This window comes from Microtus ochrogaster, chromosome 24 (genome assembly GCF_000317375.1).
Source record: "Microtus ochrogaster isolate Prairie Vole_2 chromosome 24, MicOch1.0, whole genome shotgun sequence".
Lineage (NCBI taxonomy): Eukaryota > Metazoa > Chordata > Mammalia > Rodentia > Cricetidae > Microtus > Microtus ochrogaster.
Genome location: NC_022024.1, coordinates 18,176,629 through 18,188,953, shown reverse-complemented (window position 1 = coordinate 18,188,953; position 12,325 = coordinate 18,176,629). Strand labels below are relative to the sequence as shown.

Genomic DNA, 12,325 nt, shown 5'->3' with positions numbered 1-12,325 from the left:
GATAAAAGAGGAAAAAAACACTGTCTAGATTTTCATTTTCTGCAAGTAGATCAACAGTAGTACATACAAAGATATCAAAGCAAAGACTATGGGGGAGATTTGGTGTTTAGATTTTACTTATTTCAAGAGGTTTATGAGACATGCCTGCCTAATGCTATCAAGTCATATAGATATACAGTTCCTGGGAGCATTTGGGACTATACAGATTTAAGGATAATCAATATGTAAGTAGACAAACATCATAGGACAGAAGAAATCTAATTAATGTAACATCTCCCGATGCTATGCAATGTTAAAGAAAAAAAACACATATGAATTTCTGGATATTCCAACAGTTAGAATTAAAAAAAAAAAAACAGGGCAGGAAAAATAAGCAAAAGTAACTAAGAAAGGACTGACGGGAAAGTTGGGGGGAAAGAAACAAGGAAACTAAAGGGGAAAACCTTCCAGAAAAGCCAAAGTATTAAAGAAAAGGACTTGGATAAGCAATGTGTTGAAAACTGAATTTGGGGGATCGACGTCAAGTGTAGAATTACACTACACAACATTTGTTAATCGCTATGATAAAAATGACCCAGGCACTCCAGGGAACTGTAACAAAAGATATAGTCAAGAAACCAGACGAAGTGTCTAGATAAAAGCTTATTTTATTAGCTGTAAGGTCCCACAACAGAATCCACTTGTCACTAAAAATCATGTGTGTGTCTGTCTGTCAGTCTTTGTCTGTCTGTCTGCTAATAAGAAAAAAAAATTCTTTTCGGAAAATAAAACTTTAATTTGAGAGGAATCCCTGAATAAGAACTTCATTAAGAGAGGAACAGTATAAATTCTGTACTTAGAGGGTGTTGTCTTTTATATAAAATGTCCCTGACAGGTTCGTGTTTGCATATTTCATCCCCAACTACTGGAAATTTTGGGAAGATTGTGGAATTTTTAGTGGAAGGAGGCTTTCAGGAGGAAGCACCCCACTGGAGGGCCGATGAAGAGGTTTTATAGACTGGTCTACTTCTGGTTCTTGCTCTGCTTCATGACTACAAGTGCAATATGCCCAGTCATGGGCATGCTCCTGATGCCATGTCCTCCCCCCAATTGTGGACTAATCTCTGTGGAACTATCAGTTAAAATAAGTCCCTTTTTTCTTACGTCCCTTTGGTCGGGTAATTTGTTGTGTATAAATTAACACAGAAGGGGAGTAGTGCTGGCATGAGCAGCTATGATGACTCAGAAGAGTTAGGCATGGGCCAAAGATGGGTTTGGGAGAACATCTACATAAATATGGCATTCAGAATTTGACTTGCAAATCATTTACGTTTCATGGAAATTCCCCCACTTCTATGAAGACAGGACCCAAACATGGCTATTAATGTTTCTTAAGTAAATGGGGAGGCCAGTTATTTTAAAATATGAAACTTAAATTTAAGAGTAATCTTTATCTATACTCAATTATTTCCAAAAAGAAATGTATTTTTCAGGACTTTTCCCTGAATTTGAACTGTAAATATTATTATTACAGATTATGCTTCTTTATATTATTTTTTCTTCTCCCTATCTTTAGGTGTTTATCAGATGCTTGATAATATTTTCCCAGAAACTGACATCTATTAGGGTCATCACATTTACAGTGTTTATGTTATGTATGCTTATGTGGGTCTGAATTCAATAAAAATAGTTGAAAATTCCACATAAAAGTCACAAAACTGACAGACGGTGGTGGTGCACAATTTAATCCCTGCTCTTGGAAGGCAGGTGAATCTCTGTGAGTTCAAGGCCAGCCTGGTGTACCAGAGCTAGTTTCAGGACAGGCTCCAAAGCTGCAGAGAAACCATCATTTCAGAAAACCAAAAAAAAAAAAAGTCACAAAAACAATGTATATGAAGTGAATGTGTAGGGATCATTCTAGGTCAGCATATGGCTAATCAATCTGGCTTAGTGGGATTCCATAAGAGAGTGTCCCCATAATTCCTTGTTGTAATATAAGACTCTAAGATGTTGACACAGTTCTAGGTGTATATAAAAAGTTCTAACAATCACCGCAATTTAGTTTTACACTTAGTCTGTTTCAATTAAAAGCCAATATGTTGCTGCATAAGTTAGTTTGCATAATAACTCATTTTCACATTTGGTGATTTTGTACACAGTGAAATAAGTAAAAACCATTAGCACAACAGAAGCAGTATGAATAAATATGTCAAGACAATACTCACGGCCAGGCAGGGTTTGTGCAGAAATCCAGCTGGAAGCATTGCCATAGCCAGCGTTGGTGCTGGCAGCCACTTGGAATCTATACCATCTAAATTTCTTTAATCCATACACCGTTTCTTCTGTTACGTTCACTTCATAGAGGAATTGAACCTTTTGCTGTTCCACACACTCCGCAGATTCCCATTCTCTGCATTTTTGAGCACGGAGCTGAGTGGTGATCTTGTAGTTTTGGAAGTAGCCAAGGATAGTGTCAGGTTTTATCCATGTTAGCGTTGCACTAGTTGACTGCACATTAGTAAAAGCTATATTTGTGGGAACACTGGGAACTAAGAATTAAAGGGAGAAGTTACAAACATTATAATGCAACCTGTGAAGGTAAGTCACTTGATGGCAGCACTCAGCTTGTTATTGTCACACTTAATGAGCAGAATCTCATGTTGATCCTTTGGGGGCCATCATTTCCAACATTTTGGTTATTCTTCATTTCTAACTTGACTGCACAACCCACTCTGAAATGGCTGTAGACAAACACTCTGGATTTGCATAGAAAAATTTACTGATACAAAAATAATCATATGCTTACATCATCCTCAGATCTTCCCTAGATACAGCCTGAATTTTTATTGTTCTGTTCCTAAGGAGGATTTTTTTAATTATTTAGGTATCTAGTAAGCAATAAGTACATTCTTTTTATTAGAAGTTTTGATTAAAAACTGTTTTAAGTAAGCCGGCTTACTTAATAAATTCATGGAATTAATTGAACTCCGTTGATAATGTGTATAATGAAAGTTAACTCTTTCTGTAATATCCCTGACACACTAGTATTACTGTACAGACTGAAGTAACAATATATTGTCATAACCGTATGCCCTTAGTAGGAGCCCTACAACACTTTAATAACTGGGAACCTTCTAACAGACTCTGAGCCCACTGTTGGGCAATCAGTATACACTAAAGCTCATGTTTTTTAAAGAAAATTTATTGAGAAAGTAATAAGAGCATATTATAGTTAGAAATAGGAAAGATCGATAGGCTAAGTAGCATTGGAAGAATGCTTATCCATATCTTCAATACCCTTTGCTAAAATGACATAAAATGATTTTGACTTTTAAAAGTTAAATTAATGAAAATTATGCTAATATTCAGATTAAAAGTAAAGATAATAAATGTTAAGAAAACTCACTTATTCCTAAACATGTCAAATTGGTAAAATACTTAATAAATATATAAAGATCACCTACTAGTATGAATAATATTGTAGGTACCAAAAATACAGTAAACAAATCCAGATCTTTGCTTGGTGAAATTTATATTAAAGAAAGAAATTTATTTAATCAAATAAATTTATATAATAAAAATACAGATAAGGTGGGGAATGGAGAGATGGCTTCATGGTTAAAAGACCTTGCCTTCCCCACAGAAGACCCTAAGCTCTCTTCCCAGCACCCACAGGGTAGCTTACCACCTTCTTGGACTACAGTTCCTGGAGATCTGGTGCCCTCTGCTGGTCTCTGCACACACAAGGGGCACATGCAGTGCACATAGAACACACACACAAAACATTCATACACATAGAAACGCTTAAAATATACAGATAGTGTTGTATATAGTGAATTGGAAGGTGGCTGTTGATGTAGAAGAAAAGGTAAAGCGGGAATGGAAGAAGGTTTCATGGATGATAATAATATGTTAATTGAAAAGACATTAAGTTCCTGATAAAGGAAAGGGAGGGAGTTGTATAAATGCTTCCAGGAGTACTAGCTCTGGTAAAGGAAACCGTAATTAAAGTGATTATTATAGGGTGATGATTTGCTTTGCTACAAAATAACAAGGAGCAAGGAGTGACTAGCAGGAGGGGAGGTTCGAGAGTAGCAGACCAGATTGGGCACATTATTACGGAGTGTTGTTGTGGCTGTTCCGTCAGCAGAGGAAAGGCAGGCTCCAGCATGCATCTGCAGAACCATTCCTGCTACTGAGTTAAGACAGACTGAAGAGAGACAAGGATGAGAATGGGGATATGAACGTGTAGGGTTTGTCATGTCAACGCAAAGGGCCCCAGTGCTCTGGACTCAGATGGTGGCAAGAGAAGGGAAAAGGAGCTTTCAAACCCCAAATCCGTCTTCCAGGAGGGATGGCAGGATGAACTCTTGTGCAATTCGGAGGTGAGAGGAAGGGGAGGGAAAGTGAATGGGCCCAGGCAGTGAGACTGAGCAAACTGAAATGAGAACCAATCAAAAGATCGGAGCCCTGCGGAAGGAGAAAGATCTGGAAGAAAAGATAAAGTTTTATTTTTAGTATGGTAACTCTGAAATGCTTCTCAGATGCTCAGTAGGAATTCTAAATGATAGATGCCTATGTGTGTCTGGAGTTCTGTGGAAGAGGTAGGCTTCGTGTCTTGAAATTTTGAATTACCCCTGGGAACTTCTCTAGTGCTGGGTTTCTTGCTAGCCCCGCAATGGCTCCCTCAATCAGGATATCCCCTTCCTTGCTCTGTCCTTCTCCCATCTTGACCATCCATTCCCTCATGTTCTTCTCCTCCCTCCCCATATCCGCTCCCCATCCTTTTCTACCATCCCTAACCCACTCTCCCATTTTCTCAGGAGATCTTGTCTAATTCCCCTTCCAGGGGGATCTATATATGTCTCTCTTAGGGGTCTCCTTGTTACTTAGCTTCTCTAGGATCAGGTATTATAGGCTCATTCTCCTTTGCTTTGCAGCTAGTATCCACAAGGATGACCCTAAGCAAAAGAGGCGAGGTTGCCTGAACTGGCCTTGCCCTGTAGTCAGATTGATGACTATCTTAAATGTCATCATAGAACTTTCAGCCAGCAACTGATGGCAGCAGAGGCAGAGACCCATAGCAGAGCTCTGGACTGAGCTACCAAAGTCTAGTCAAAGAATGGGAGGAGTGAGAATAAGAACAAAGAGGTCAAGACCATGATGGCGATACCCACTGAAACAGACTACGTGAGCTAATGGAAGTTCATTGACTCTGGACTGACAATGGGGAAACAAGTATAGGACCAAACTAGGCCCTCTGAATGTGGGTGACAGTTGTGTGACTGGGGCAGACAGTGGGGTCACTGGCAGTGAGACCAGGATTCATCCCTACTGCAGGTACTGGCTTTTTGGAACCAATTCTATTTGGAGAAATACCTTGTTCAGCCTAGATATAGTGGGGAGGGCCTTGGTCCTGCCTCAAAGCTATGTGCTAGACTTTGTTGACTCCCCTTTTTGAATTCACAACTAAGTGAATACATACCATGGGGTTTTGTTTAGATGACTCGAGCAAGCTCTGCTGCTGAGAGATGAGTTAGTAAGAGAGCAGACAATGAGAAACAGCGAGTCAGATGAACAACCTCAACTTAGTCAGACCTAAAAGGAACAGGCTGGTGGTGGGGAGGGGAACAAAATCACATCCTGTGACACCATCTAGACTGATTTATGATTTTAGTTTTAGCCTAAGTGCAGTGAAGAGATGACACGTTTGCTTTTTTAAAAAAAAAAAAAAAACATTCATTCAGATTTACTTTGTTCTTTTTCAAATTCATTGCCTCTTCTTCTTGAAAGCCAAGTAGGCCAGGACACTTTTCTTTTGTGTATCTCCAGCCACTCCTTTCATCTTTGACCCAAGGTTTTTTTAACCCACCAAAGGTGAAGCCAACCAAGAAGGTGGAGCCTTGCAAGGACCAAGTAACTGCAGCCTTCAAGGACAGGAAATTAAACCCTGCCACAACTACGTGTTCCAGAGGGAGGACTCCGAGGTGCGTATAGAACCATACACGAGAGAGCAGATGCTAGTTAATGAACTACAAAAGGCAGAGGTACTGGCTCCTTCTCATCTTATCAGGAGACACAATTGTTATTATCTGTGGCTGTGGGAGCAATGTTGCCTTTCAACTTTCAGATATTAGCAAATGAGACTTCAATAAAAAGAATTGATGCAGAATAATATTTTCAGTAAATTACTGGTTCAAAGAATCCAGTTTTTCCCAAGTAAGTATTCCAAAGAAGGAAACTGTAAGTAGAGTCATACTTTTGCCTGACAAAGCCCAGATATACAATTTCCTTACTGTTGATAGTGGAAACGTATGCTCACGTGCAGCAAACTCTTCTGTTTCATACCATGGGACAACCACATAGAATCAACAATGAAGAGTGTGGTTCCCCAGAAAGTATTTGTGTGAATAAATTCTAATTCATTGAAATAGTCCTTTGATTTTGATGTGGCATCAAATACAGCACACATTTTTCCATTCAATGTATCTAGAAAGATGAGCTAGAAATGATCAGACCCCCAATATATGCTGTTATGCATGGATAATCTATAACAGGGCAACTTCACAAGTACTCTTAAGTGACCAGCAGTAATGCTCATTTAGACCCAGTATCTTCACTTTTGATGAAATGTATGTGGAACTGGACCATTTCAAGGCAACCGCCCTATTGAATTACAGATACAAAGAGGATTACTCCCACTTTAGCATGGAGAATCAGATTTCCATTCTTTAAGAATGACTAAAAATTTCAAACTTTTTTTTTAACCCACAGATGGTACTAATTTGAACACATCATTCCATGCTTCCTGGAGTAATCACACAGCTTGCTTAAATTTTCTAAACATGACTGAACTGTGATGAAGCGATCAACATTAATGACCAAAGCATTTAGGAAATTACATTTTTATTCATAAATTATTTGTATCAGCAAAAACATGCTCATCACTGTTGAACTCAAGAGCCTGTAGTACTATGTTAAACTTGCTAGAGATTTAAATATCCCCCAGTCTCCATGGACTAAATTGCAGTATCTACATGATGGACATACATATAATATTTAAATATTATGTTAATTTGTGAGAGTCACGTTTTAGAAATTGCCAGCCTCTTACCACGAGAGGCTGATGGACACTTGGTTTGCTTTCTCACCTAGCCTGGTTAGGTACACAAATATGCAAAACCAAGTTTTGAAACTTCTTTATTTTTAACTAAGCATTTCAGATACATTGTGTGTCTTCTTGCATGGATGTTTACACTATCTGATGATTTTTAACTGTATTTACAAAAACTAAAAATAATCACCACAATTTTTCAGACTTTGTTAGGAAACTTTTAGCTTTTAGAACATTCATATGATCTATTTTTTAAAAAGTGTTACAGAAATATAAGCACACACAAGTATCAGTATGCTAAAACTATCATATGCTTAATTGCCAGAAGGGACTCATTTTAGCCTATAATGCCGGTTCAACATTGATACCTAGTGAATATTACTTCAACAATGAACGGTATAAGTGAGAAAAGCAATGCATGTATTGCTAAATGAAAGGATTTCCACAAGATATGTGCCACAATACTAGCTCTAGTTGAATGATGATTTAGTTTTTTTTTCTGTTTTCTACAGACTGTATCTCTACAGAAAGAAACATTAATTAAAAGATATATACACAAAAATGCCCTGGATCTAAACTGTAAAAAATATTCATAGTAAACAATTAAGTATTATGAATCTTTAGTGATCCTATGAGAGGTAAGATAGAAAAGAAAAGAGAAGAAAAAGATTAATAGAATCTCTAGTTACCAAAATAGATACGAACAGAATAAATACAATATAAATTATTATAATATAAACACATATCATGTGTATCACCAAGTGTTCACTGTGATATTTTACACAAAATACTTTGTATGATTAGAATTATTGTCAAATAATAGTGTTCCAATATATTTATTTGAAAAAATAATTTTGAAAAGATCCAAACTAACAATAATAACATGTTCTAACCTCTACATTGAACAACTTTAGGGAACTGTAATCTTATCATGCAGACAAAACATGTAAACATATAAAATTAAATAAATAAATATTAAAAAGTCACTCCATAAAAAATATCTGCTATAATACAAAAAGCGAAGGCTAGATGTAATCATAAATTCCATCAAATAGTTTATATTGAATAAAATAAAACTATCTGAGGAAACAAGTTGAAATTATTTCCCAACTACTTTCATTAGGACAGTATATATACCTTCAAAATATACTACAATATAAAAGAAGTAACAGTTAATAACTTGATCACAGATACAATTCCACACAACATATCAGCAAATCAAATCTAACTATAGGCACTAGGATAATCCATCTGATTAAGTATATCTCTCTATAGAATTCAAACTTTGGTTAACAATCAAACTAATTCCTGCCAGTTTTCATAGTAATAGAATGAAAAATGAGCAATACTTCCATAAACTCAGAAAGTCAAGTCCAAAATTCAATGCCCATTTAGCAATAAATAAGCATGTTTAACTAGAAAATGTATTTCTCAATAAGAAAATGCTACTAACAGAGAGCCTAAGACAGCAGCACACAAAATATTACACTAATCCTGTCCTATGCCTGGGAAAAACAATATGTCACGTTTTAACAATCTAGCCAGTGTAAAAAAGAAGAAAAATAGTCAGAGTTACAAAAGAGGTAAAAGTTCCTTTCATTGCAGACTGTATGGCATTTTATATAGTAAGAACTTCTAAAAGGATGGATTTTAGTGGTCTCCTACAACTCTGAAATAAACTTATCAAAAGAGTTGAATATAAATTTATCAAAAGCACAGAATATAATTATCAATCTTAAAATCAACTATATTTTATATCAAAAAGTAACTAAAATTTAAGAATTTCATTCAAGTAACATAAGAAAACTACACAGGAATGATTTTATTAAAAGACAAATAATTATTTACTGAAAATTATTGAAATTAAAGACCAAAAAGATGAAGAACCATATTCATCCTAACTCCAAAATGTTAAGAAGTCATAAATCCCAAATTTATATTTATTCCATGCAATATCAATGAAAATGGGACATCGATGTTTGAAAAAAAACTGAACAAGATTATTCTAATAACAAGATTTTAAATGGAAATGTAAAGAACTAAATATAGCTAAAATTTTGAAAAAGAATGTTTGTAGAACTTCTATCTAGTGACTTCAAGAATTCCTATAAGAACTGAGGATGTAGCCAAAGATAGAATGCTTGCCTAGCATACATGAAGCCCTGGGCTTGAACTCAGCAACTTTAAGCCAGGTGTGATAGTGAATGTTTGTAATCCCATCATTCTGGTGTAGAAGGTAAGACAATTAGAAGATCAAGGTTATATTTGCGATATAGTGAGTTCAAGGACACCTTGAGTTATGAGAGACCCTGTCCTAAAATAAAATACAAGACTTTATAAAGCCATAATGATCTATGTAGTGTAGTTTTATGATAAAGACGTGTTGTGGAATAATCATTCTGTACACTGTAAATATGTATTGGTCTCACTGTTTAAAAAAAACTGATTGGTTGATAGCTGGACAGGAAGAGATTAGTCAAGACAGCCTGAGACAAAAGAGGGGTGGAGTCTGAGAAGATTCCAAGAGATGCAGCAAGAAGCGAGATGTGCATGTCATACTAAGAAAAGATCCAAGCAACATGGTAAAGCATAAATAACAAATATGGGTCAATTTAAATGTAAGACCTAGCTAGGAACAAGCCGGAGCTATTGACCAAGCATTTGTAATTAATACTAAGTCTCAATGCTAGTTACTTGGGAGCAACTTGTGGGACAGAAATTTCCACCTACAAAGATGGATAAGTGAATGGAAGATATTCTATCTAAAATAAACCAAAGTAATAAACTCAGTTTATTTTTGACAAAACTTCCATAAGGAAAAAAAAACGTTGAGAGCTATTTAACAAATAGTTTGGAAAATTTTAATAAAATTAAAAATAATACAAAAGAATTAATTTTTTACCATACTTTATACTACATGAGATGAATAATGGTCCTGAATGTATAATATAAAGCTATTCAACATATAGAATAAAATTTAAAGCAGTATATCCGTGATGTTGGAATGCTAGAGCTAATGGACCAAGCAGTGTTTGAAATAATATAGTTTCTGTGAGATTATTTTGGGAGTCTGAGCAGTCAGGAAACAAACCTACTTCATGTAGACATTTTATTACATTTATTTTTTTCAAGACATGGTTTCTCTGTGAGACAGTTCTGATACTCACTTTGTAGTCCAGGCTGGCCCCAAACTCACAGAGATCCATCTGTTTTTGCCTCCCAAATGCTACACTAAAGACATGCGCCACTATTGCCCAGTCACTTTTTATTTTCTTTCTAATACTGCAAGTTTTAATGTAGTAACTCTTTATAATATGATATCTAATCACAAAACTAATACAAGATTTATTCAACATTGTGGTAAATATATGGTGAAATTCATATTACAATTATAATTCACTAATATACTAAGAAATGGGATTTTATTCTATTTGAATTCCAAAAGAACTTTATTGGGGATAATATTTATTGTCTTTCATTAAAAATAAGATTCCTCCTCATATTTGTATTTTGGTAAGCCAAGGAGCTTTAGTGTTTTAAATTTACTAAGTTGTGATTAATAGTATGTGTATGGCATTTATGATCAAATCATTTATAAAGCATTGATTTTAAATTAAGTCAAAATTAATATATTCCTTTTGAAACATGGCTTTTCTCAATAAATTTTTTTTAATATTTCAGAGTGTTTATACTTCTGCTAAGTGTTGTCTACACAGTTTACAATCTCATAAAAACAAGTACTATATTTACTAGAAAGAAAAAAAACAATTTTGCACATACACATAACTTCCTTAACACTGGAAAGAAAAAGAACAAGGGGAAAATGAGGAAGGCGGTTGTTAGGTCAAGTCTGTTCCAAAGAGTATCAGCTACACAGAGCAGGAATGGAAAATAAGGTAATAAGATATGCCCTGGTTCCTAACTACGTCTTTAAAAACTGCATGAGGAACAGCTGGCTTTAGCTGGAGCTTTGGTGAAGCCAAGAATGCCTGCCTGGAGGTCACTTAATGAAAGATATTAGAGTAACAAGAGGTCAGAAATACATGGAAACCCAAATTCATTTTTTTAAAAATGTGTCTAAAAGAACTTTTAAATTTAGAATTTGACACCTAAGACTGTTTGAATATACCAAACATTACCTTTTTGGAACTGGTCCAAGCTAAAGATAATGCAAAGCAAGTTTAGGAATGTTAAAAACATTTCCCACAATGCCTCTGTGGTTTATAGCTTTCAGCAAGCCAGCTTGTAGCACTTTTTCTTTTGTAAATCAAGCACAGGTTTGAGGTTATAAATTGTTTTCCTACATTTTCAATCCATGTTTTTGCAAAAATTTTATTTACCCTCATTGGTATAACTATTGTTATAGATTTTTAATGAGAAAATTCTCATGATAGGACCAATGTTTTCTATTTTATCTTGTTAAATGGTGAGTGGAAAAAATTCCAACAAATACAGATAAAGCAGGGAAATCACGAGGCAGGAGGGACATTCTGAACCAGTACTATCTCTGCTCAGAATCAGTCACAGAAAGCCAGTACACATCAAACCTCCTTCCCTTGGCTTTGTTTCTCATACTTTGAAAGCAAAATTGCTGAAGTTCTTCTTAAGATCCATTGACAGTCAAGCCTTGCATCATTGAACTTTAAAGCACAATAAATATATGTGCCTTTTCATTCTTCTATATAGACCCTCATACAGTACCATATGCCCCTCATGCTAAGTCTACAATCTAGTAGACATGCCCATTTTAGAGGATAAAGAAGAACGACTGAGTTTAAAAGAACACATGACCCGATATAGAAGACAGCCAATTTGTACCTTCCCATTTTCCCCACTAGCTACAACTGCAAACAGTGAAGAACAGAGTTGACAAAAGGATACATGGGTCATTTACAAAGAAAAGGGGCTGGGAAATCAAGGAGTTGGGAAGACTGGGGTAGTCTAAACGGCAATTTTTGAAATGAAATTCCACACTGATATAACTTATATGCTACTTTAAAACCTCAGTAAAAAACATGCTCTGTCAAAGGAGGGTGCTCTTGTAATCATAGCACTGAGAGATGGGGACAGGAAGATGACACACTAGATAGTTAACCTGGTCCACTGGGCAATTTCCATGCTAGTAAGTAGTCCTGGCTCATAAAATAAAGTAGATATCATCTGCTGGATGATACCTGAGATATCCCAATGTTGACTTATACAAATGCATGTGTGTTAATGTACACACACACA

General features: G+C 35.6%; 1 protein-coding gene across 1 annotated transcript in view; it reads right to left on the bottom strand.

Annotated features, from left to right (window-relative positions):
• The window catches only part of Ptprq (protein tyrosine phosphatase, receptor type Q), a 175,172-nt gene that overhangs the window by 81,543 nt on the left and 81,304 nt on the right, over positions 1 to 12,325 (bottom strand). Inside the window, exon 26 of the mRNA XM_005358093.3 lies at positions 2,205 to 2,528. Coding sequence (XP_005358150.1) covers positions 2,205 to 2,528 — 324 coding nt within the window. The remainder of the gene's footprint in view (positions 1 to 2,204; positions 2,529 to 12,325) is intronic.